Source organism: Somniosus microcephalus, chromosome 6 (genome assembly GCF_052327205.1).
Source record: "Somniosus microcephalus isolate GS21.2 chromosome 6, FLI_Smic_1.0, whole genome shotgun sequence".
NCBI lineage: Eukaryota > Metazoa > Chordata > Chondrichthyes > Squaliformes > Somniosidae > Somniosus > Somniosus microcephalus.
This window is the reverse complement of record NC_140992.1, coordinates 191,347,710-191,374,979: the sequence shown is the minus strand read 5'-3', so window position 1 is coordinate 191,374,979 and position 27,270 is coordinate 191,347,710. Positions and strand designations below refer to the sequence as shown.

At 52.2% G+C, this 27,270-nt stretch overlaps 1 protein-coding gene across 35 annotated transcripts in view; it reads left to right on the top strand.

Annotated features, from left to right (window-relative positions):
* The window catches only part of LOC147116285 (cyclic nucleotide-gated channel beta-1-like), a 441,619-nt gene that overhangs the window by 275,560 nt on the left and 138,789 nt on the right, over positions 1-27,270 (top strand). For all 35 annotated transcript variants that reach the window (XM_085991115.1, XM_085991081.1, XM_085991080.1 and 32 more), the window contains 2 exons: positions 5,673-5,737; positions 14,712-14,834. In XM_085991115.1, the coding sequence (XP_085847241.1) occupies positions 5,673-5,737; positions 14,712-14,834 (188 nt within the window). The remainder of the gene's footprint in view (positions 1-5,672; positions 5,738-14,711; positions 14,835-27,270) is intronic.

Here is a 27,270-nt window from a genome sequence, read left to right as displayed (position 1 = left end):
CGATCCCTCCAGACCCAGTGACACCGTCCAAAGACCCCGATCCCTCCCCGACCGCTGTGACACCGTCCAAAGACCGCGATCCCCCCCGACCCCAGTGATACCGTCCAAAGACCGCGATCCCCCCCGACCCAGTGACACCGTCCAAAGACCCCGATCCTTCCCCGACCCAGTGACACCATCCAAAGACCCCGATCCCTCCTGACCCCTGTGACACCGTCCAAAGACCCCGATCCCTCCCCGACTCAGTGACACCGCCAAAGACCCCGATCCCTCCCCGAGCCCTGTGACACCGTCGAAAGACCCCGATCCCTCCCCGACCCAGTGACACCGTCCAAAGACCCCGATCCCTCCCCGACCCAGTGACACTGTCCAAAGACCCCGATCCTTCCCCGACCCAGTGACACCGTCCAAAGACCCCGATTCCTCCTGACCCCTGTGACACTGTCCAAAGACCCCGATCCCTCCCTGACCCAGTGACACCGTCCAAAGACCCCGATCCCTCCCCGACCCAGTGACACCATCCAAAGACCCCGATCTCTCCTGACCTCTGTGACACCGTCCAAAGACCCCGATCCCTCCCCGACCCAGTGACACCGTGCAAAGACCCTGATCCCTCCCCGACCCAGTGACACCGTCCAAAGACCCCGATCCCTCCCCGACCCAGTGACACTGTCCAAAGACCCCGATCCTTCCCCGACCCAGTGACACCGTCCAAAGACCCCGATCCCTCCTGACCCCTGTGACACCGTCCAAAGACCCCGATCCCTCCCCGACCCAGTGACACTGTCCAAAGACCCCGATCCCTCCCCGACCCCTGTGACACCGTCGAAAGACCCCGATCCCTCCCCGACCCCTGTGACACCGTCCAAAGACCCCGATCCCTCCCGACCCCTGCGACACCGTCCAAAGACCACGACCCCTGTGACACTGTCCAAAGACCCCGATCCCTCCCTGACCCAGTGACACTGTCCAAAGACCCCGATCCCTCCAGACCCAGTGACACCGTCCAAAGACCCCGATCCCTCCCCGACCCAGTGACACTGTCCAAAGACCCCGATCCCTCCCCGACCCCTGTGACACCGTCGAAAGACCCCGATCCCTCCCTGACCCAGTGACACTGTCCAAAGACCCCGATCCCTCCAGACCCCTGTGACACCGTCCAAAGACCACGACCCCTGTGACACTGTCCAAAGACCCCGATCCCTCCCTGACCCAGTGACACTGTCCAAAGACCCCGATCCCTCCAGACCCAGTGACACCGTCCAAAGACCCCGATCCCTCCCCGACCCAGTGACACTGTCCAAAGACCCCGATCCCTCCCCGACCCCTGTGACACCGTCGAAAGACCCCGATCGCTCCCTGACCCAGTGACACTGTCCAAAGACCCCGATCCCTCCAGACCCAGTGACACCGTCCAAAGACCCCGATCCCTCCCCGACCCAGTGACACTGTCCAAAGACCCCGATCCCTCCCCGACCCCTGTGACACCGTCGAAAGACCCCGATCCCTCCCTGACCCAGTGACACTGTCCAAAGACCCCGATCCCTCCAGACCCAGTGACACTGTCCAAAGACCCCGATCCCTCCAGACCCAGTGACACCGTGCAAAGACCCTGATCCCTCCCTGACCCAGTGACACCGTCCAAAGACCCCGATCCCTCCAGTCGCAGTGACACCGTCCAAAGACCCCGAGCCTTCCCCGACCCAGTGACACCGTCCAAAGACCCCGATCCCTCCCCGACCCAGTGACACCATCCAAAGACCCCGATCCCTCCTGACCCAGTGACACCGTCCAAAGACCCCGATCCTTCCCCGACCCAGTGACACCGTCCAAAGACCCCGATCCTTCCCCGACCCCTGTGACACCGTCGAAAGACAGCGATCGTTCCCTGACCCAGTGACACTGTCCAAAGACCCCGATCCCTCCCTGACCCAGTGACACTGTCCAAAGACCCCGATCCCTTCAGACCCAGTGACACCGTCCAAAGACCCCGATCCCTCCCCGACCCAGAGACACCGTCCAAAGACCCCGATCCCTCCAGACCCAGTGACACCGTCCAAAGACCCCGATCCCCCCGACCCAGTGACACCGTCCAAAGACCCCGATCCCTCCCCGACCGCTGTGACACTGTCCAAAGATCCCGATCCCCCCCGACCCCAGTGATACCGTCCAAAGACCGCGATCCCCCCCGACCCCAGTGACACCGTCCAAAGACCCCGATCCCTCCCCGACCCCTGTGACACTGTCCAAAGACCCCGATCCCTCCCCGATCCCTGTGACACCGTCGAAAGACCCTGATCCTTCCCCGACCCAGTGACACCGTCCAAAGACCCCGGTCGTTCCCCGACCCAGTGACACCATCCAAAGACCCCGATCCCTCCTGACCCCTGTGACACCGTCCAAAGACCCCGATCCCTCCCCGACCCAGTGACACCGCCAAAGACCCCGATCCCTCCCCGAGCCCTGTGACACCGTCGAAAGACCCCGATCCCTCCCCGACCCAGTGACACCGTCCAAAGACCCGATCCCTCCCCGACCCACAGACACCGTCCAAAGACCCAGATCCTTCCCCGACCCAGTGACACTGTCCAAAGACCCCGATTCCTCCTGACCCCTGTGACACTGTCCAAAGACCCCGATCCCTCCCCGACCCAGTGACACTGTCCAAAGACCCCGATCCCTCCCCGACCCAGAGACACCGTCCAAAGACCCCGATCCCTCCAGACCCAGTGACACCGTCCAAAGACCCCGATCCCCCCGACCCAGTGACACCGTCCAAAGACCCCGATCCCTCCCCGACCGCTGTGACACTGTCCAAAGATCCCGATCCCCCCCGACCCCAGTGATACCGTCCAAAGACCGCGATCCCCCCCGACCCCAGTGACACCGTCCAAAGACCCCGATCCCTCCCCGACCCCTGTGATACTGTCCAAAGACCCCGATCCCTCCCCGATCCCTGTGACACCGTCGAAAGACCCTGATCCTTCCCCAAACCAGTGACACCGTCCAAAGACCCCGGTCGTTCCTCGACCCAGTGACACCATCCAAAGACCCCGATCCCTCCTGACCCCTGTGACACCGTCCAAAGACCCCGATCCCTCCCCGACCCAGTGACACCGCCAAAGACCCCGATCCCTCCCCGAGCCGTGTGACACCGTCGAAAGACCCCGATCCTTCCCCGACCCAGTGACACTGTCCAAAGACCCCGATTCCTCCTGACCCCTGTGACACTGTCCAAAGACCCCGATCCCTCCCCGACCCAGTGACACTGTCCAAAGATCCCGATCCCCCCCGACCCCAGTGATACCGTCCAAAGACCGCGATCCCCCCCGACCCCAGTGACACCGTCCAAAGACCCCGATCCCTCCCCGACCCCTGTGACACTGTCCAAAGACCCCGATCCCTCCCCGATCCCTGTGACACCGTCGAAAGACCCTGATCCTTCCCCGACCCAGTGACACCGTCCAAAGACCCCGGTCGTTCCCCGACCCAGTGACACCATCCAAAGACCCCGATCCCTCCTGACCCCTGTGACACCGTCCAAAGACCCCGATCCCTCCCCGACCCAGTGACACCGCCAAAGACCCCGATCCCTCCCCGAGCCCTGTGACACCGTCGAAAGACCCCGATCCCTCCCCGACCCAGTGACACCGTCCAAAGACCCGATCCCTCCCCGACCCACAGACACCGTCCAAAGACCCAGATCCTTCCCCGACCCAGTGACACTGTCCAAAGACCCCGATTCCTCCTGACCCCTGTGACACTGTCCAAAGACCCCGATCCCTCCCCGACCCAGTGACACTGTCCAAAGACCCCGATCCCTCCCCGACCCAGAGACACCGTCCAAAGACCCCGATCCCTCCAGACCCAGTGACACCGTCCAAAGACCCCGATCCCCCCGACCCAGTGACACCGTCCAAAGACCCCGATCCCTCCCCGACCGCTGTGACACTGTCCAAAGATCCCGATCCCCCCCGACCCCAGTGATACCGTCCAAAGACCGCGATCCCCCCCGACCCCAGTGACACCGTCCAAAGACCCCGATCCCTCCCCGACCCCTGTGATACTGTCCAAAGACCCCGATCCCTCCCCGATCCCTGTGACACCGTCGAAAGACCCTGATCCTTCCCCAAACCAGTGACACCGTCCAAAGACCCCGGTCGTTCCTCGACCCAGTGACACCATCCAAAGACCCCGATCCCTCCTGACCCCTGTGACACCGTCCAAAGACCCCGATCCCTCCCCGACCCAGTGACACCGCCAAAGACCCCGATCCCTCCCCGAGCCGTGTGACACCGTCGAAAGACCCCGATCCTTCCCCGACCCAGTGACACTGTCCAAAGACCCCGATTCCTCCTGACCCCTGTGACACTGTCCAAAGACCCCGATCCCTCCCCGACCCAGTGACACTGTCCAAAGACCCCGATCCCTCCCTGACCCAGTGACACTGTCCAAAGACCCCGATCCCTCCAGACCCAGTGACACCGTGCAAAGACCCTGATCCCTCCCTGACCCAGTGACACCGTCCAAAGACCCCGATCCCTCCAGTCCCAGTGACACCGTCCAAAGACCCCGATCCTTCCCCGACCCAGTGACACCGTCCAAAGACCCCGATCCCCCCCCGACCCAGTGACACTGTCCAAAGACCCCGATCCCTCCCTGACCCAGTGACACTGTCCAAAGACCCCGATCCCTCCAGACCCAGTGACACCGTGCAAAGACCCTGATCCCTCCCTGACCCAGTGACACCGTCCAAAGACCCCGATCCCTCCAGTCCCAGTGACACCGTCCAAAGACCCCGATCCTTCCCCGACCCAGTGACACCGTCCAAAGACCCCGATCCCTCCCCGACCCAGTGACACCGTCCAAAGACCCCGATCCCTCCCGACCCCTGTGACACCGTCCAAAGACCACGACCACTGTGACACTGTCCACAGACCCCGATCCCTCCCCGACCCCACGACACCGTCCAAAGACGCCGATCCCTCCCAACCCTGCGACACCAAAGGCTTTACTAACTTGGAGCACTTACCTTGTGCTGCTTCCTCCCGCAGCACTGTCTTCATTATAATGAGGTCTGAGGCCCAATATCCTGGGCTCCTTGGACCTCACCGTTTATAATAACCCTGCGCTGGGGTGGCACTCAAAATTGGGCGCTCCCGAATTTAACCCTTATTGAATCTTATAGCACAGAAGGTCATTCGGTCCATCGTGTCTGTGCCGGCTCTTCGAAAAAACTATCCAATTAGTCCTACTCCCCTGCTCTTTCTCCGTAGCCCTGCAATTTTTTTTCCTTTTCAAGTATTTATCCAATTCCCTTTTGAAAGTTCCTATTGAATCTGCTTCCATTGCCCTTTTCGGCTGTGCACTCCATATCATCACAACTCGATAATAATTAGGCTGAGCTGGATGATTTGCCAACATTAGTGGTGGTTATGTTGGGTGGGTATGAAATCTGCCACGTTGACTTTGTGTCAGCTTTTGCAAGAGTCTGAATTGTATTTTATTTAATGCGTTAATCAGTTGGCGTCATAATTACAGTATTGGAACATTACTGAGTTAGTTTTGTAATTACACGGTGTTAACTGTTTTTGAGTTAATATTACACTTGTGACAGTGTGGTGTATACAATGATATTATTGAATTAATGTTTCATTAATCTTTTGTAACAGTACACAACATTTCTTGAATTTAATGACCGACTGGAAGCAATACTGAGCAAGGCCTATATCTACAGGTGCGTATCACTGATTGTAATATCCAGACAGATGTTATATTCCAGGTCTCAGTAATATAATTATAGTGTGGGATTACATCCTGTGTAGCACAATGATACTCAGATACTCTACCTCATGTCACACAGATAATACCCTCTGTGAAACAGTGATACCCAGGCACTGTCCCTTTTAAACCAGTGATACCCAGGCACTGTCCCTTTTAAACCAGTGATACCCAGGTACTGTCCCTTTTAAACCAGTGATACCCAGGCACTGTCCCCATTAAACACAGTGATACCCAGGTACTGTCCCCATTAAACACAGTGATACCCAGGTACTGTCCCCATTAAACACAGTGATACCCAGGTACTGTCCCTTTTAAACACAGTGATACCCAGGTACTGTCCCTTTTAAACACAGTGATACACAGGTACTGTCCCCTTTAAACACAGTGATACCCAGGCACTGTCCCCATTAAACACAGTGATACCCAGGCACTGTCCCTTTTAAACACAGTGATACCCAGGCACTGTCCCTTTTAAACACAGTGATACCCAGGCACTGTCCCTTTTAAACACAGTGATACCCAGGTACTGTCCCTTTTAAACACAGTGAAAACCAGGTACTGTCCCTTTTAAACACAGTGATACCCAGGCACTGTCCCTTTTAAACACAGTGATACCCAGGTACTGTCCCCATTAAACACAGTGATACCCAGTACTGTCCCCATTAAACACAGTGATACCCAGGCACTGTCCCCATTAAACACAGTGATACCCAGGCACTGTCCCTTTTAAACACAGTGATACCCAGGTACTGTCCCTTTTAAACACAGTGATATCCAGGTACTCTCCCCATTAAACACAGTGATACCCAGGTACTGTCCCCATTAAACACAGTGATACCCAGGTACTGTCCCCATTAAACACGCTGATACCCAGGTACTGGCCCTTATAAATACAATGATACCCAGGTACTGTCCCTTTTAAACATAGTGATACCCAGGTACTGTCCCTTTTAAACACAGTGATACCCAGGCACTGTCCCTTTTAAACACAGTGATACCCAGGTACTGTCCCCATTAAACACAGTGATACCCAGGTACTGTCCCCATTAAACACAGTGATACCCAGGTACTGTCCCCATTAAACACAGTGATACCCAGGTACTGTCCCCTTTAAACACCGTGAAAACCAGGCACTGTCCCTTTTAAACACAGTGATAACTAGGTACTGTCCCCATTAAACACAGCGATACCCAGGTACTGTCCCTTTTAAACACAGTGATACCCAGGTACTGTCCCCTTTAAACACAGTGATAACCAGGCACTGTCCCTTTTAAACACCGTGATACCCAGGTACTGTCCCCATTAAACACTGATACACAGGTACTGTCCCTTTTAAACACAGTGATACCCAGGTACTGTCCCCTTTAAACACAGTGATACCCAGGTACTGTCCCCATTAAACACAGTGATACCCAGGTACTGTCCCCATTAAACACAGTGATATCCAGGTACTGTCCCCTTTAATCGCAGTGATACGCAGGCATTGTCCCTTTTAAATACAGTGATACCCAGGTACTGTCCCCATTAAACACAGTGATACACAGGTTCTGTCCCTTTTAAACACAGTGATACCCAGGTACTGTCCCCTTTAAACACAGTGATACCCAGGTACTGTCCCCTTTAAACACAGTGATACACAGGTACTGTCCCCATTAAACACAGTGATATCCAGGTACTGTCCCCTTTAATCGCAGTGATACCCAGGCATTGTCCCTTTTAAATACAGTGATACCCAGGTACTGTCCCCATTAAACACAGTGATATCCAGGTACTGTCCCCTTTAATCGCAGTGATACGCAGGCATTGTCCCTTTTAAATACAGTGATACCCAGGTACTGTCCCCATTAAACACAGTGATACACAGGTTCTGTCCCTTTTAAACACAGTGATACCCAGGTACTGTCCCCTTTAAACACAGTGATACCCAGGTACTGTCCCCTTTAAACACAGTGATACACAGGTACTGTCCCCATTAAACACAGTGATATCCAGGTACTGTCCCCTTTAAACACAGTGATACCCAGGTACTGTCCCCATTAAACACAGTGATACCCAGGTACTGTCCCCATTAAACACAGTGATATCCAGGTACTGTCCCCTTTAATCGCAGTGATACGCAGGCATTGTCCCTTTTAAATACAGTGATACCCAGGTACTGTCCCCATTAAACACAGTGATACACAGGTTCTGTCCCTTTTAAACACAGTGATACCCAGGTACTGTCCCCTTTAAACACAGTGATACCCAGGTACTGTCCCCTTTAAACACAGTGCTACACAGGTACTGTCCCCATTAAACACAGTGATATCCAGGTACTGTCCCCTTTAATCGCAGTGATACCCAGCCATTGTCCCTTTTAAATACAGTGATACCCAGGTACTGTCCCCATGAAACACAGTGATACCCAGGTACTGTCCCTTTTAAACACAGTGATACCCAGGTACTGTCCCCATTAAACACAGTGATACCCAGGTACTGTCCCCATTAAACACAGTGATATCCAGGTACTGTCCCCATTAAACACAGTGATACCCAGGCATTGTCCCTTTTAAATACAGTGATACCCAGGTACTGTCCCCTTTAAACACAGTGATAACCAGGCACTGTTCCTTTTAAACACAGTGATACCCAGAATATCTGGTATTATGCTGTACCTGGGTATCACTGTGTTACTGGGTCACCCAGTGACACAATCAAAGCTCCCTCATACTGAGGGTCAGTGAGACCCAGAGACACGGGGGGGTGGATTTTGACATGGGGGAGTGGGTGAGATTGGGAGCAGGTATGGGGGTTAAATAGGCAAAATATGGAAGCGTGTCAGGAAGCTGGCTCCAACCTGCCGACTTCTGGCTTTTACTGAGGCGGGATAAGGTGCGGGCAGCCAACCCACTCCCAGGAGGCGGGTTGGCATTTAAAATAGGTTAATGAGGCTGGATGCCTCGGATTTAACCTGCTTTGCAGGTTTCACTGTGGCCGGCCGGCGTTCCCGAGCCTCGGGAAACCTGGCAACTGCAGAGAGGAGAGGACAATTCTTGTGGGCCAGGAGGAGCAGGAGTTCTTCCTCCCAACGTCAGACCACCCTCCCCATTCAACCCCCGCAACCCCCCGGAACGGGAACCAGACCCTCCTGGGATCGGGGATTGGACCCTCCCTGGAATCGGATTCCCCCGGGATCAGGGATCGGACCTCCCTTTGGGATCGGACACCCACACCGCCCCTCCCGCACCCCTGGGGTCAGGGATCAGACCTCCCTTGGAATCGGACCCTCCCCCGGGGGTCAGGGATTGGACCCACCCCCGGAATGGACCCTCGGGGTCAGGGATTGGACTTCCTTAAGATCGGACCCCCCCTCCTCCCCCCAGGGTTGGGGATCACACCTACCTGGCCTGCAGCCTCTTCTCCAGCATTCTCCACCCAACTGGAAGCCTGAATTGTCAATCAGGCTGACTTCCAGGTGAGGCTCCTGTCAATGATGTAAGATGCATGCTATGGAGTTAAATGTCCACAGCTTTTTTGGGGAAATGCCGACTTCCAGACAAAATGTTAAAATTCTACAGCTACCGCTCCCATACACCAAAGGCCAGTGAGAGCTAGAAGTATAATCATAGCCCCTATAGACTAAAGGTCAAAGAGCCCCAGGGGCACAGTAAAAGATGCCTTGAGCTCCCACACACCAAGGGACAGTGAGTCACAGAAATACCATTACAGCTCTCTCATACTAAGGGTGGATGAGGCTCGGGGCAGTCACAGCACCTACTCATCAAGGGTGAGTGAGTTATCATGGATACACACAACAATCTTCATCTACCAAATAAATCAATTGAGATCTTTCCAATTATGTTTCAAGAAATTATAATGTTGTTGAATATAAAAGAACACCTTGGGGGAGAATTCAGTTGGTTGCGCCACCTGTTAGCGCCTTAAGATAGCGATAAGTGGGGCGCGAGGCGGCTAGCGCCCGGGTGCGACGAGACCTGCGCCTCTCGCGAAATTGAGTGGACATTTAGCGGCGGCGCTAATCCGCAACGCCCGCTCAGCTGCGCGCGCTGATCCTGATGTCATTTCATGGTGCAACGCCCTTGGGGCGCCCCGAACCGGAAATTCAGTGGTGCCCCCCTCCTTTCAGCCTGTCGCTCCCAGCGACTGGTTGACTGGAACTGTTCCCAGTTGCTGTGGAGCTGGGGGGGCGCTATTTAAAGGGGGCTCTTCCTGGCTTCTTTGTGGTAGCCATTTTTGGACCACTCCTGTGTGAGAGAGAGAGAGATTTGCAGAGAGACAAAGGGAGAGAGCTTTCTGCATTGAGTCAGCGCTCGCAGAGGTACTTTTGGATTCTGACCAGAACTTTGTAGTTGGTTAGCTTTTTCACTGGCATAACCTTGAGTGGTTGATGTAAGCCCCCAAAGTGCGGACCAAGTGATATACAAGGTCAACATCACTGGCTTGTTGAAAGAAAGACAGACCACTAATTGAAGTCAAAACGGTTTACTCAGGCCTGAGGAGAGCCTTCAGATCATGTCTGAATCCAACTCCAACAAGCCTCTCAAAGTCCACACAGTTATACAAAAATTAAGGCCCTGCCTTAGAGGCGGGGATAAGCTTATTAGCATATACAGAGTTATAGCTAAATTGTAATTATAAAACCGTGACATTTCATCCTTCCAGCCGCGTACAAATCCCACATTTCGTTATCAGTTGGTCCCGTCACCTCTTGTGACCATGGGCCTCATCTTAATTACTTTACAACCATCCATTTGCCGTGGTCAGATGGTTCGGTCTGCTAAGTGTTTTCTTAAGATAGCAGTTCTTTTCAAAGCGGGCAATCCGCAGACTTTCTGTCTTATTCTTGGGTCACTTCTGCAAAGCAAAAACACTTTAGTTAATCCTCAGTATACTTTGAAGAATAGAACCCTGTTGTGCTTTACACTAAACAGATTCTTAAGTGCATAGGTGTGACTCGCTTGGCCGAACCCACACATCTCTCAATCTTTCCAGGAGTTGTTCTGGCAGTTTTAATCTCTCAGCATTTGACCCTTAATCATGTTTAAAACTGAACTGGGTTTATACAATTTTACAGACCTCTATTGTTCAACTCAGAGCATGAATTAACCCATTCCCTCCACTTTGTATATTGGTGTTACAAGTGAATCCTGGTTTGTCTTGCCCTGTTATCCAATTTTTAATATCTTACTTCAGTGGCCACATACTATGGGGGCTGCAATGGGTGGGAACATTGGGCTTCTCCATTACATTGAGAGGGCTCAGAGACGCCGAGAGAGAGTGCCAATCATGGCCAGACGGAGGAGGGCCAACAGGCATCGGCACAGGAGACCTTACCGTCCCAGGGTTTTCCGCCAACAGTTCTCATACCTCAACATGTCTGAGGAGCAGTGTTTTCGGAGGCTGCGATTCAGCAGGGAGGTGGTCACTGAGCTCTGCCACCTGCTTCAGCCAGATCTGCAGCCTCAACTGAGGAGCAGGACGTCTCTGTCGGTGGCAGTGAAGGTTACAGTGGCTCTCAACTTCTGTGCCACCGGCTCCTTCCAATCCGCTACTGGGGACATTGCCAATATCTCCCAGTTCGCGGTACATTGCTGCATCCGTCAAGTCACGAATGCCCTCTTTAAAAGGAGATGTCCGTACATTTCCTTCCCCATGACCCCGGACAAGCAGCAAGAGCGCGCAATGGGATTTGCAAGAATAGCGGGCTTCCCCATGGTCCAGGGCGCCATTGACTGCATGCATGTGGCTTTGCGGGCGCCGCAAGAGAATGCCGAGGATTACCGCAACTGGAAGGGGTTCCATTCGTTGAACGTCCAGTTGGTCTGTGACCACAGACAGCTGATACTCGCTGTCAATGCCCGCTTTCCAGGCAGCAGCCACGACGCCTTCATCCTGCGCCAGACTTCTGTGACAGACCTTTTTGAGCCCCCGGCTCACCCAGGAGGCTGGCTTCTCGTGGACAAGTGCTATCCTGGCTAATGACCCCGCTCCGTTCGCCCAGCACCCCTGCTGAAGAACGATATAATGAGAGCCATCAAGCGACCAGGAACGTCATTGAGCACACAATTGGCATGCTCAAGCAACGGTTCCGCTGTCTGGACCATTCCGGGGACCCCTTCAGTACTCACCTGAGCGAGTCTCCCATTTCGTTGTTGTGTGCTGCATGCTGCATAACCTGGCAATCCTCAGGACTCAGCCACTGCCACCAGACATTGGAGCACCAGCAGAGGAGGAGGAGGAGGAGGAGCACCAAGATGGGAGGGAGGCACAAAGTGCAAGGGCCGTCCGTCAGTGGCTTATAGCAAGTCGGTTCTAGGCCCCCTCTGAGGGAATGGCTTCTGCCATTGAAAGAACATGAATGGAACCATGCCGCAACCCCTAAGCCGGTCAAGGCAACAAATACGTCAAAGAGCAAACATACACATTCTGAATAAAGACACTTCTTTATTGAACAAACTGTGTGCCCTTCCTGCATGACAAAGTAATAGAGAGAAACCCCCAAAAAAGCAGTCAGTCACATAACTGGCTCTCATAACCTGGAGACAATGAACAAAACAAACAAAACAGTAACAAAAAAATGACCACGATCCTCGGCCTTCAATAAAACATTTAACAGCATTTTGCCACACCTCCTACTTTTTGCCCTTCAAGGGTGATCTGCTTCGCTTGCGAGATTCACCCCTTCCCACCCTGCAGCTCCTCTGCAGTGGCTGCAGCAAGACTGGGGGAAGGCTGCTGAGTATCAGAAACTGAGACTGCAGATGCCCTTGAGGGACGGCCTGGACCAGCTCTGGGTCTGGAGGGCCCGGCTGCTGACTGCTCCAACTCTGCATGGGCGGCAGCAGTCTGTCCTACAGGTGGTGGCAGCTGCAGTGGAGAAGTGACAGTGTTGGCAGCAGGAATGCTGTCATCCTGACAGAGGACAGCAACTCCCTGGTCGGACGACACACTTGCACTCCCACGGGGCAGCACTGCAGCATGCGGAGCAATCTGCTGAAGCACAGACTGCTGGCCTGCTGCGGCGCGGCGAGGGCCCCGGCGATTCGTGCCCGATCCAGCGAGGGTGGCAGCAGTCAGTGCTCGTGTGGCCTCAATCTGCGTCTGCATGAGACCAGCCACTGACTGCATTGCAGCACTAAGCACTTGCGTGGCAGCCGCCTGTGCTGCGCCGAAGTCCTGGAGACTCCTTGCCAGTGACACGCCGAAGTCCTGGACACTCCTTGCCAGTGACTCTATGGATAAGGGCATCCTTGCCACTGCAGCCAGTGTGCCTGTACTCCGCCTGGGCGCTCATTTCAGCGAGGAGCCGCACCTCTTCTGCGCTCACTGTAGCAGGACTCGAGGCCAGACTCTCCCTCCGGGGAGAAGGCCGCCGAGCTTCCCTACCACCCCTGCGTTGCTGCAGCCCGCTGGGCCCCGGAGCTTCACCCTCCTCACACCATTCCCCCCTGCTCCCCTCCAGGGAAGACGTGTCCCCATTATGGCCATGGGCTGCCTCGGCTGAGGGTGGCACTGATGGTCCGGCTTCCTCCTCGTCGTCGCCTTCAGAGTCACTCACAGTGGCAGCTTGAGGGCCCGCCTCCTCACCTGGCGAATCAGCATCTGAAAGCAGGGAGGTACAAGAGTGGCTTTAGCGTGAGGACAGGGTGGCAGCGAGGGAGGCATGAGTGCTGCAATCTACTGTATTGGTTCAATGGTGGCAAAGGATGCTGGTGTGAGGCACAAGTGGAAGGAGAGAGGTCAAAAAGGTGATGACCTTACCATTGCTGTCCAGAACAGGGTCGGCATCTCCAGTGGCGACGGGGCCAATCATCCGGCCTGCCATAATCCGCTGACTCGCTGCTCCAGATCGGTGAGGACTTGAAGGTGAGGCCAGCCTCCCTCGGTCCGTTGCTGCTGCCTCCTGTTATCGGCCAGCTTGCCCTGCAAGAGAAAGGACGGGCTCTGAGTACAGTGTGAAGCCCTGATCTTGACTGCACTGCCTCCCATGGTGGAATAGCCCTTACAGTGTGAAGCCCTGATCTTGGCTGCACTGCCTCCTATGGTGGAATAGCCCTTACAGTGTGAAGCCCTGATCTTGGCTGCACTGCCTCCCATGGTGGAATAGTCCTTACAGTGTGAAGCCCTGATCTTGGCTGCACTGCCTCCCATGGTGGAATAGCCCTTACAGTGTGTAAAGTGCTGAATGTGCGTGTGAGTTTCATGAAAGGCCCATAGGTGTTGGATGAGGGCTGGGCATTGGGGCTTTCAGGACCCTTTGGCCATAAAGTGAGGTGGACATGCAGGGATGAAGAGGATTCTGAAAAGGGCACTCACCCTGACGACCCGAGTGAGGTCGTTGAACTTCTTCCTGCATTGCACAGGGGTCCTAGGCACCATGCTGCTGGAGGTCACTCTGTGAGCCACCTCCCTCCAAGCTTTGCGATAGTCATTGGGCAGAGGCCTCCTGCCTCTGTCCGGGAACAGGATAGATCGCCTGCGCTCCACCGCGCCAACCAGAACCTGCAAGGCCCCCTCGCTGAACTGCTGTGCTTGCTCCCTGGCCCTCTCCATGGTCCTAGGCGTAAGAATGTGGCAGCAGATCTGTCCAGGCCGAGAATCAGGGCTCCAATGCGCTGGGTGTGGCTGCAATCTAAGATGGGACCTCCCTTTAAGAGCTGAACGGCGTCAGCGTGTCTGCATCCAATCGCTAACTGGCTGCACCTGCGCTGCGCCCGCCCTCGGTGGTAGCGCCTTGCTTCTCAGGCTTAGCACCTTAAGACAGTCATGCAGCGCCTGTTTTAGCGCTCCAAGCACCTCCTGGGGCAAAGCAGGTCAATTTAGCAGTAGGTGGCGATAATTTGCGCCGGGCGCAAAATTTCACGCCCGCTCGATACTAACGCCCCAAACGGGGCGATACTGAATTTCTCCCCCCTTGTGTTTTACAGAGTGATAAGGACCACAATATACTTACTGTACAGCCTCCATATAAATACCTGTCTGTACTACTGGGCATCCGACTATGAGGGCATTGGAGCCACAACGTGGGTCTATGATGGTGAGGGGAACAGGTAGGGATCAATGTTTCATCTAATTTTTTTTTGTACTGAGCGGGCCACGAACTCCTTTTCATCCGTGGGCAAACTTTTACAAATACGACAGCGACAGCAGCCACTTAAAAGCGTATATACAGTAATGCCATATTGCCGCCCCACCATCTCAAATCATGAGACAGTTGTTTACAGTAGAATTAATTAAAAGCTTTTAGTTTGTCATCTGCAAACTCTATTAAAAAAAAATTACTTGTCACAAATCTATCTCTATATATATAAAAGACCTCTTCTGTCTGTCTGTCTGTCTGTCCGTTCTCTATACACGCAAAAGTTATAGAGCGTACCTACACGTGTGTTACATCAAAAGAAAGCTTACGATTCCGGAGCGGTCATAAGCGTATTTACGTTTCGGATTCATACAGTGTATAAACAGATATATCCCTGAGTGTATAAATATACATTCGTATAATTTGTATATACTCTTCTTAGGTTTACTGGTTGTCCCTCTGTTTATGGCAAGCTGTAACATAGTGTGCCGCTAAGGTTACACAGTTTCTCTGTTCCCCTAGTAGGTATGGGAGTTTTTGGTCGTCATTCAAATTTCTGATTCAGGGCATATTTGTGTGCATTTTTGGTAGAAATTCTCCCTGATGCCCTGATATTTTCCACAAGCTGTGAGGAAGTGCATCTCTGTCTCCACCACTCCCTGACTGCAGTGAGACCATATCCTGTCCTCTCTTGGCAGCCGGGTCTGTCTGTGTCTGCCTTTTTCGATCGCCAGGCTATGTTCACTAAGTCTGTACCTTGCCAAGGTTTTTCTCAGTTTGCTATCCTTTACCATGGTCAAGTATTCAGCCATGTTATATTGTCTGTTTAGGGCCAAGTAGCAATTGAGTTTGTTTTGGGTTTTTGTTGTTTCTGCCCAATATGACAGGTATCTTTCCTTTTGCTTAGTGACAATTGTCTCTTTCCCCAGTCTCTCTCCTCTCTCTCCCCCCAGTCTCTCTACTCTCTCTCTTTCTCTCCCCCATCTCTCTCTCTCTCCCCCAGTCTCCCTCTCTCCCCCTCAGTCGCTCTCTCTCTCCCCCTCAGTCTCCCTCTATCTCCCCAGTCTCTCCCGCTCTCTCTCCCCGTCTCTCTCTCTCTCTCACCCCTCAGTCGCTCTCACTCTCCCCCTCAGTCTCTCTCTCTCTCTTTATCTCCCCATTCTCTCTCTCTCTCCCCAGTCTCTCTCCTCTCTCTCCCCCAGTCTCTCTACTCTCTTTCTCTCTCTCCCCGTCTCTCTCTCTCTCCCCCAGTCTCTCTCTCTCCCCCTCAGTTGCTCTCTCTCTCCCCCTCAGTCTCTCTCTATCTCCCCAGTTTCTCTCTCTCTCTCCCCCCCAGTCTCTCCCTCTCTCTCTCTCCCCGTCTCTCTCTCCCCCAGTCTCTCTCTCTCCCTCTCTCCCCCCTGGTCTGTCTCTCTCTCTCTCTCCCCCAGTATCTCTCTCCCCAGTCTCTCTCCTCTCTCTCCCCCCAGTCTCTCTACTCTCTCTCTCTCCCCGTCTCTCTCTACCCCAGTCTCTCTCTCTCCCCCTCAGTCGCTCTCTCTCTCCCCCCTCAGTCTCTCTCTCTATCTCCCCAGTCTCTCTCTCTCTCTATCTCCCCGTCTCTCTCTCTCTCCCTCTCCCTCCAGTCTCTCTACTCTTTCTCTCTCTCCCGTCTCTCTCTCTCTCCCCCAGTCTCTCTCTCTCCTTCCCTCTCTGTCTCTCTCTCCTTCCCTCTCTCTCTCTGTCTCTCTCTCCTTCTCTCTCTCTGTCTCTCACTCCTTCCCTCTCTCTCTCTCTCCTTCCCTCTCTCTCTCCTTCCCTCTCTCTCTCTGTCTCTCTCTCCTTCCCTCTCCAAATGGGGTGATACCAAATTTCTAGCCCTCTCCCTCTCTCTCCCCCAATCTCTCTCTCTCCCCGTCTCTTTATCTCTCTCTCTGTCTCCCAGTCTCTCTCTCTCTGTCTCCCAGTCTCTCTATCTCTTCCCCCAGTCTCTCTCTCTCTCTCTCCCCCAGTTTGTCTCTCTCTCTCTCGCCCCTCAGTCTCGCGCTCTCTCTCTCTCTCCCAGTCTCTCTCTCTCCCCCAGTCTCCCAGTCTCTCTCTCTCCTCCAGACTCTCCCTCCTCCAGTCTCTCTCTCACAGTCTCTCTCTCTCTCCATCTCTCTCTCTCCTCCAGTCTCTCCCTCCTCCAGTCTCTCTCTCTCTCCCCCAATCTCTCTCTCGCGCTCTCTCTCTCTCTCTCTCTATCTCCCCAGTCTCTCTCTCCCCAGTCTCTCTCTCCCTTCCCCGTCTCTCTCTCTCTCTCTCTCTCTCTCTTCCCCAGTCTCTCTCCCTCTCTCTCCCCGTCTCTCCCCCCCAGTCTCTCTCGCTGTCTCTCTCCCCCCAGACTCTCTCGCTGTCTCTCTCCCCCAGTCTCTCTCGCCCCAGTCTCTCTCGCTCTCTCTCTCCCCCCAGTCTCTCTCGCTCTCTCTCTCCCCCCCAGTCTCTCTCACTCTCTCTCTCCCCTAGTCTCTCTCGCTCTCTCTCTCCCCCCAGTCTCTCTCGTTCTCTCTCTCCCCCCAGTCTCTCTCGCTCTCTCTCTCCCCCCACTTGCTCTCTCTCTCCCCCCACTCGCTCTCGCTCTCTCTCGCCCCACCACTCGCTCTCGCTCTCTCTCTCCCCACCCACTCGCTTTCGCTCTCTCTCTCCCCCCCCACTCGCTCTCTCTCTCCCCCCCACTCGCTCTCTCTCCCCCCCACTCGCTCTCTCTCTCCCCCCCACTCGCTCTCTCTCTCCCCCCCACTCGCTCTCTCTCTCCCCCCCACTCGCTCTCTCTCTCCCCCCCACTCGCTCTCTCTCTCCCCCTCCACTCGCTCTCTCTCCCCCCCACTCGCGCTCTCTCCCCCCCACTCGCGCTCTCTCTCCCCCCCACTCGCGCTCTCTCTCCCCACCACTCGCGCTCTCTCCCCCCACTCGCGCTCTCTCTCCCCCCACTCGCGCTCTCTCTCCCCCCCACTCGCGCGCTCTCCCCCCCCACTCGCGCGCTCTCTCCCCCCACTCGCGCTCTCCCTCCCCCCCACTCGTGCTCTCTCTCCCCCCCCACTCGCGCTCTCTCTCCTCCCCCACCCGCGCTCTCTCTCCCCCACCACTCGCGCTCTCTCTCCCCCCCCACTCGCGCTCTCTCTCCCCCCCACTCGCGCTCTCTCTCCCCCCCACTCGCGCTCTCTCCCCCCCCCACCCGCGTCTCTCTCCCCCCACTCGCGCTCTCTCTCCCCCCCACTCGCGCTCTCTCTCCCCCCCACTCGCGCTCTCTCTCCCCCCCACTCGCGCTCTCTCTCCCCCCCACTCGCGCTCTCTCTCCCCCCCACTCGCGCTCTCTCTCCCCCCCACTCGCGCTCTCTCTCCCCCCCACTCGCGCTCTCTCTCCCCCCACTCGCGCTCTCTCTCCCCCCACTCGCGCTCTCTCTCCCCCCCACTCGCGCGCTCTCCCCCCCACTCGTGCGCTCTCTCCCCCCCACTCGCGCTCTCTCTCCTCCCCACTCGCGCTCTCTCTCCTCCCCACTCGCGCCCTCTCTCCCCCCCACTCGCGCTCTCTCTCCCCCCCCACTCGCGCGCTCTCTCCCCACCACTCGCGCTCTCTCTCCCCCCCCACTCGCGCTCTCTCTCCCCCCCCACTCGCGCTCTCTCCCCCCCCCACTCGCGCTCTCTCTCCCCCCACTCGCACTCTCTCTCCCCCCCACTCGCGCTCTCTCTCCCCCCCACTCGCGTTCTCTCTCCCCCCCACTCGCGCTCTCTCTCCCCCCCACTCGTGCTCTTTCTCCCCCCCCACTCGCGCTCTCTCTCCCTCCCCACTCGCGCTCTCTCTCCCCCCCCACTCGCGCTCTCTCTCCCCCCCCCACTCGCGCTCTCTCTCTCTTCCAACAACAACATGCCCTCAAAAAAGCCTCGGCACCACCGGGCACCCCCAGCTAGTCTATCTATATATATAAAAGACCTCGTCTGTCTGTCTGTCTGTCTGTCTGTCCGTTCTCTATACGTTCGAAAGTTATAGAGCGTACCTACACGCGCATCACATCAAAAGAAAGCTTCCGATTACGGACCGGTCATAGGTGTATTCACTTTTCCGTCAGACAAACATCGTGCCCACGGTACCCAAAAAACGTTCAAAATTCCCCTCATTAAATGGGAAAAATTCCGCTCATTCGCTCATTAGCATTGAGTGACGTGAAGGTTGACCAATCGTGCGGTCGAGCGACCTGACAGTTGACCGACGGTCGACCAATCGCTGCCTCGCGGGGGCGGGTTCATTGCACGTGCGGGCGGGCCATCCTACAGTTCAGTGTTGAGTGACTTGACGATTGACCAATTCTACGCTTCGGTGACCTGACGGTCGACCAGTCGGTGCGTGTGTGGGCGGGCCTTATCATTCTGAACCGAGGTGAGTGGCCGCCATCTTGATTCTTCACGATTTTTTTCCCACACTTTGTGTGTTAGGGAATTTATTTGAATTATGTGTTAGGGAATTAAATAACAATTTATTTGAGTTTTAAATTGTATTTAGCAACAGTAGGAAATGAAGTGATCCCCTGCCCTTCGCCCGGAGGCTCGCCTACTTTGACGGCCATTTCGAGCGGCTGTGCCGGTGCCGGGCGTGGCCTAGCAGCCCGGTAAGCCTGGGCCTTGAGTTGCAGGCCGTGCTGGGAGCTGCCGCGCACAAAACCTCCCCGCGGCGTCAACAGCCCCGCCCCAGACCCAACCCAAAGCCACTAGGTCACCGGCTGCGGCGGGCCGTGCGGGAGCTGCCGTGCACAAAACCTCCCCGCGGCGTCAACAGCACCGCCCCAGAGCCCGACCCAAAGCCATCAGGTCACCGGCCGCGGCGGGCCGTGCCGGGAGCTGCCGCGCACAAAACCTCCCCGCGGCGTCAACAGCCCCGCCCGAGAGCCCGACCCAAAACCATCAGGTGACCGGCCGTGGCGGGCCATGCCGGGAGCTGCCGCGCACAAAACCTCCCCGCGGCGTCAACAGCCCCGCCCAAGAGCCCGACCCAAAGCCATCAGGTGAGCGGCCGCGGCGGCCCAGTCTCTCTCTCACACTCCCAATCTCTCTCTCTCTCACACTCCCAATCTCTCACACTCCCAATCTCTCTCTCTCTCACACTCCCAATCTCTCTCTCACACTCCCAATCTCTCTCTCACACTCCCAATCTCTCTCTCACACTCCCAATCTCTCACACTCCCAATCTCTCTCTCTCTCACACTCCCAATCTCTCTCTCTCTCACACACTCCCAATCTCTCTCTCTCTCACACTCCCAATCTCTCTCTCTCTCTCACACTCCCAATCTCTCTCTCTCTCACACTCCCAATCTCTCTCTCTCTCACACTCCCAATCTCTCTCTCTCTCACACTCCCAATCTCTCTCTCTCTCACACTCCCAATCTCTCTCACACTCCCAATCTCTCTCACTCCCAATCTCTCTCTCTCTCACACTCCCAATCTCTCTCTCTCACACTCCCAATCCCTCTCTCTCTCACACTCCCAATCTCTCTCTCTCTCACACTCCCAATCTCTCTCTCTCTCACACTCCCAATCTCTCTCTCACACACTCCCAATCTCTCTCTCTCTCTCACACTCCCAATCTCTCTCTCTCTCTCACACTCCCAATCTCTCTCTCTCTCACTCCCAATCTCTCTCACACTCCCAATCTCTCTCTCTCACACTCCCAGTCTCTCTCCCTCTCACACTCCCAATCTCTCTCTCTCTCACACTCCCAATCTCTCTCTCTCTCTCACACTCCCAATCTCGTTCTCTATCACACTCCCAATCTCTCTCTCTCTCACACTCCCAATCTCAGTTCAGTTCAGTTCAGTTCAAATGCTTTATTGGCATGAAAGTTTACAGAGAACCATATTGCCAAAGCTTACATTGCAAAAAGGTACAGTTTTCCAACATTCTGTAGGTGTCAATCGATTTGACATTTGTTGGGTATATACAATATTACTTTTAAACAATATTAATTTTAAACAGTCTTTCTACTTCATTTGGTACGTTCAATATTAATTTTAAACAGTCTTACTTTTAAACAGTCCTCAGGTTGTGACATGTTGTTACATATTTAGCCCCAAGGTATGGTCTGTCTCCTTCTCCTAGGACTAATCTCAATTTTGACAGATCATCCAATTCCTTGAAATCTGGGGTTGTTTGGCTTAGCTTGTTGAATAATATGTTTCTTGATGTGTTGAATTTTTCGCATTTTAGGAGGAAATGCATTTCTGTTTCAACCTCGCCAGCCAGACATTGATCGCATATTCTATTCTCTCTAGGCTGCCAGGATTTCTTGTATCTGCCTTTTTCAATTTCCAGTTGGTGGTCGCTTAGTCTGTACCTGGTGAGGGTCTGTCTCTGTTTTGTGTCTCTGATGGTCGTGAGGTAGTCTGCCAGTTTATATTCTCTTTTTAGGGCCCGGTAACATTCTAATCTGCTTTGGCTTTCGGTTATTTTGTTCCAATGTTCCAGGTAGGTTTCTTTGCATTTTTTAATGATTTGGTTCACTCGGATTGGTGTTTGGGCGGCTGTGTTGGTCTGGGGCTGGTCAGGGTCCGGCTGAGTACTTAGTTTCAGTAGCAGCTGACTCAGGGGACTCTTTTCTGGGTTTAGCTCTTGGGTCTGAAAGGCTTTGAAATGAAGGGTGTCTGGGGAGCTAGATTTGAGGTGATTTAGGAAGTTTAGTGCTCGTTTTTGGATGTTTATTATCAGTGGGTATCTGCCTAGTTCGGCTCTGCATGCATTTGTTGGCGTTTTCCTTTGGATGCGAAGGATGCTTCGGCAGAATTCTGCATGTAGGGCTTCTATTGTGTGTTTTTCCCATTTAATGTAGCTTTGGTGATTTAGTGGGCCCCATACTTCACTACCGTAAAGTGCAATGGGCAGGATTATGCTGTCAAATATTTTGAGCCAGATTTTGATTGGGATTTGGATGTTGTAGAATTTTCTTTTTATTGCATATAGGGCTCTTCGGGCCTTTTCTTTTAATGCATTCACTGCTATGCTGAAGCTCCCTGATGCTGTAATAGTTAGACCAAGGTAGGTGTAGCTCATAGTGTGTCCTATAGTGGTATCACTGAGAGTAAACTGGTATTTGTTTTCCTGACATCTGGGCCTTTTTTGAAAAATCATGATGTTGGTTTTCTTTAGATTTACTGTTAGAGCCCAATTTTGGCAGTATTTGTCGAGTAGGTCTAGTTGTTGCTGTAATCCCTGTTCTGTGGGAGACAGCAGAACCAGGTCGTCTGCATAGAACAGGGATTTCACTTCTCCATCTAGGAGACAGAGACCTGGTGACTCGCTTTGCTCCAGCATGTCTGCTAATTCATTTATGTATATGTTGAACAGGGTTGGGCTCAAATTGCAGCCCTGCCGGACGCCTCTTCTCTGGGTGAAGAAATCGGTGCGTTTGTCTCCAATTTTGACCCCGCATTTATTTTTCAGGTACATTGATTTAATAAGGTCATAGACTTTGCCCCCTATTCCACACTGAAGAAGTTTATAATAGAGCCCTTCGTGCCATATAGAGTCAAAGGCTTTCTTGAAGTCGATGAAACAAGCGAAAATTTTCCCATTTTTTGTTTGGTGTATATGTTTTTCAATGAGAGTGTGAAGGGTATAGATATGGTCGGTGGTGCGGTGTTTTGGAAGAAAGCCTATTTGGTTTTTTCTGAGGATATTATGTTTGTTAAGAAAATCAAGTAGTCTACTATTTAGAATACTGCAGAATAACTTCCCTAGACAACTGTTGACACAGATGCCGCGGTAGTTATTTGGGTCTGATTTGTTTCCACTTTTATATATGGGGGAGATTAGTCCTTGGCACCAGATGTCGGGAAAACAGCCTGAACGTAATATGATGTTGAATAATTTGAGTACCGCATCCTGCATCTCCATATTGCTGAACTTGAGCATTTCATTTTTGATGTTGTCTGGGCCACAGGCTTTCTTTAGGTGGAGAGATTTTGTTTTTGTGGCCAGTTCTTTCCATGTGATTGGGGAGTCTAGAGGGTTTTGGTTGTCTTTAATTGTTGCTTCTAATGTGTGGAGTTTTTCTGTGACCTGATGTTGACTTGGATTTGTTTCGTTTATTGGGATGTCTTTGTAGAGGTTTTCAAAATGTGTTCTCCAGATGTCGCCATCTTGGATTGGTAATGCTTGCAATTGTGTTGTACTCAGGTTATTCCACATTTCCCAGAATTGTTTTGGATTGGTGGAGTTTTCAATTTCTTCGAGTATTTTGTGGGTATAGTTTTGTGTTTTTTTCCTAATTGTGTGTTTATATCTTTTGAGGGTTTCATTGTATCTAGTACGCAGGTCCGGATTGTTTGGTTGGCGATGCTTTTGGTTTGATATTTTTCTCAGGTCTTTTCTGGCATTTTTGCATTCGTGGTCAAACCATTTCTCATTTTTTATTTTGTCTTTTGTGACGCTTCCTCTTCTGTTTCACAAGGTCGGCTTTTACAGCTGCCTCATGGAAGATCATATTTATATCCCCTATGGCCATGTTTACACCATCTCTGGTGATCTCGTATGGGTTTTCTTTAAATTTTGAAAGTTTACTTCTGAGATCAGATGAATTTAGTGCTGTGATGAATTTATCTCCACTGTCTGGGGCCCATCTGTATGTCTGGTTTATTTTATGGAGCTTACTGGGTTCCTTTTTTGTGTCTGTAGTTTGGCAGAAAGTTTAAGGTACATATTTATTTGGTTATGGTCTGAGAGGGGGGATTGCTGCCTGACAGTGAATGAGTTGATATCGCAGGGGTCCAGGTCAGTGATTGTATAGTCCACCACACTAGACCCAAGAGTTGAGGAATATGTGAGTCTCCCTAAGGAGTCCCCTCTGAACCTACCGTTAACTATGTACAGGGCCTAAGGCTCAGCAGAGTTGCACTACCTCCCTACCGCTTTTATTTATTTCACGATCAAGGTTGTTCCGATTTGCGATGGCTGGTGTGACCATCTAAAGGGGTCTGGCCAAACACATGTTTGTTTCCCTGTGGGGTCTATGAAGTCAGGTTCACAACCGGTCCTTGCATTTAGGTCCCCACATAGTATCACCCTTCCTTGGGCCTGGAAATGGCTGATTTCCATGTGGAGAGTATCAAATAACTCCTCTTCGAAATATGGCGATTCTATTGGGGGTATGTAGATCGCACATAAGTAAACATCTTTTTTTGCTATTCCTATATTTTTATCTAGTTTTAGCCATACGTGTGATTTTCCCTGTTTTACCGGTGAGATGTGTTTGTCCAGTTCTCCCTTATACCACACCAATATTCCCCGGAGGTTCTGCCCTTGCGTGTCTTAGTTTTCTTTACTGAGGGCACAATGATTTCATGGTACATTGGAGGACAGTGGGTCGGCACGTCCTTTTGGCACCATGTTTCTGTTAACACAATGATATAAATGTCTTTTATAGCTTTTAGGAATTCAGGGTCTGTACTCTTCATCCCAAAAGTTGAGGAGTGGAGACCCTGGATATTCCAGCAGCTTATGTGGAAAGAACGCATTTATATAGTTCAAAAAAAACGAAATAAAATGGACCTATTTTGTGGATGAGTGTGGAAACACTATTTCCTATAATGCTTAGTGACGATTTAGTATAAATTTCATGAGGCATGCACATATATCTATCTAATAATAGTACTAGTAATGATAAATTAACAATAATAATAATGATAAATTAATAACATTGATAATTTAGTGCATTCCTCTTTGGCTTTCTATCAGGGTGCTCATCATCGTCATGATCTTTTCTCTCTCTCTCTCTCTCACACTCCCAATCTCTCTCTCTCTCTCACACTCCCAATCTCTCTCTCTCACACTCCCAATCTCTCTCTCTCTCACACTCCCAATCTCTCTCTCTCTCACACTCCCAATCTCTCTCTCTCTCACACTCCCCAAGTCTCTCTCTCACACACTCCCAGTCCTCTCTCTCTCACACTCCCAATCTCTCTCTCTCACACTCCCAATCTCTCTTTCTCACACACTCCCAATCCAATTCCAATTCCAATTCCAATTAAAATGCTTTATTGGCATGAAAGTTTACAGAGAACCATATTGCCAAAGCTTACATAGCAAAAAGGTACAGTTTTCCAACATTCTGTAGGTGTCAATCGATTTGACATTTGTTGGGTACATACAATATTACTTTAAACAATATTAATTTTAAACAGTCTTTGTACTTCATTTGGTACGTTCAATATTAATTTTAAACAGTCTTAATTTTAAACAGTCCTCAGGTTGTGACATGTTGTTACATATTTGGCCCCAAGGTATGGTCTGTCTCCTTCTCCTAGGACTAATCTCAATTTTGACAGATCATCCAATTCCTTGAAATCTGGGGTTGTTTGGCTTAGCTTGTTGAATAATATGTTTCTTGATGTGTTGAATTTTTCGCATTTTAGGAGGAAATGCATTTCTGTTTCAACCTCGCCAGCCAGACATTGATCGCATATTCTATTCTCTCTAGGCTGCCAGGATTTCTTGTATCTGCCTTTTTCAATTTCCAGTTGGTGGTCGCTTAGTCTGTACCTGGTGAGGGTCTGTCTCTGTTTTGTGTCTCTGATGGTCGTGAGGTAGTCTGCCAGTTTATATTCTCTTTTTAGGGCCCGGTAACATTCTAATCTGCTTTGGCTTTCGGTTATTTTGTTCCAATGTTCCAGGTAGGTTTCTTTGCATTTTTTAATGATTTGGTTCACTCGGATTGGTGTTTGGGCGGCTGTGTTGGTCTGGGGCTGGTCAGGGTCCGGCTGAGTACTTAGTTTCCGTAGCAGCTGACTCAGGGGACTCTTTTCTGGGTTTAGCTCTTGGGTCTGAAAGGCTTTGAAATGAAGGGTGTCTGGGGAGCTAGATTTGAGGTGATTTAGGAAGTTTAGTGCTCGTTTTTGGATGTTTATTATCAGTGGGTATCTGCCTAGTTCGGCTCTGCATGCATTTGTTGGCGTTTTCCTTTGGGTGCGAAGGATGCTTCGGCAGAATTCTGCATGTAGGGCTTCTATTGTATGTTTTTCCCATTTAGTGTAGCTTTGGTGATTTAGCGGGCCCCATACTTCACTACCGTACAGTGCAATGGGCAGGATTATGCTGTCAAATATTTTGAGCCAGATTTTGATTGGGATTTGGATGTTGTAGAATTTTCTTTTTATTGCATATAGGGCTCTTCGGGCTTTTTCTTTTAGTGCATTCACTGCTATGCTGAAGCTCCCTGATGCTGTAATAGTTAGACCAAGGTAGGTGTAGCTCATAGTGTGTCCTATAGTGATATCACTGAGGGTAAACTGGTATTTGTTTTCCTGACATCTGGGCCTTTTTTGAAAAATCATGATGTTGGTTTTCTTTAGATTTACTGTTAGAGCCCAATTTTGGCAGTATTTGTCGAGTAGGTCTAGTTGTTGCTGTAATCCCTGTTCTGTGGGAGACAGCAGAACCAGGTCGTCCGCATAGAACAGGGATTTCACTTCTCCATCTAGGAGACGGAGACCTGGTGACTCGCTTTGCTCCAGCATGTCTGCTAATTCATTTATGTATATGTTGAACAGGGTCGGGCTCAAATTGCAGCCCTGCCGGACGCCTCTTCTCTCACACTCCCAATCTCTCTCTCTCTCACACTCCCAATCTCTCTCTCTCTCTCACACTCCCAATCTCGCTCTCTCTCACACTCCCAATCTCTCGCTCTCTCACACTCCCAATCTCTCTCTCTCTCTTACACTCCCAATCTCTCTCTCTCTCTCACACTCCCAATCTCTCTCTCTCTCACTCCCAATCTCTCTCTCTCTCACACTCCCAATCTCTCTCTCTCTCACACTCCCAGTCTCTCTCCCTCTCACACTCCCAATCTCTCTCTCTCTCACACTCCCAATCTCTCTCTCTCACACTCCCAATCTCTCTCTCTCACACTCCCAATCTCTCTCTCTCTCACACTCCCAATCTCTCTCTCTCTCACACATTCCCAATCTCTCTCTCTCTCACACTCCCAATCTCTCTCTCTCTCACAATCCCAGTCTCTCTCTCACACTCCCAATCTCTCTCTCTCACACTCCCAATCTCTCTCTCTCTCACACTCCCTCTCTCTCTCTCTCACACTCCCAATCTCTCTCTCTCACACTCCCAATCTCTCTCACACTCCCAATCTCTCTCTCACACTCCCAATCTCTCTCTCTCTCTCACACCCTCCCAATCTCTCTCTCTCTCTCACTCCCAGTCTCTCTCTCTCTCACACACTCCCAATCTCTCTCTCGCTCACTCCCAGTCTCTCTCGCTCACACTCCCAGTCTCTGTCTCTCTCACAATCCCAGTCTCTCTCTCTCACTCCCAGTCTCTCTCTCACACTCCCAATCTCTCTCTCTCTCACACTCCCAATCTTTCTCTCTCACTCCCAATCTCTCTCTCTCTCACACTCC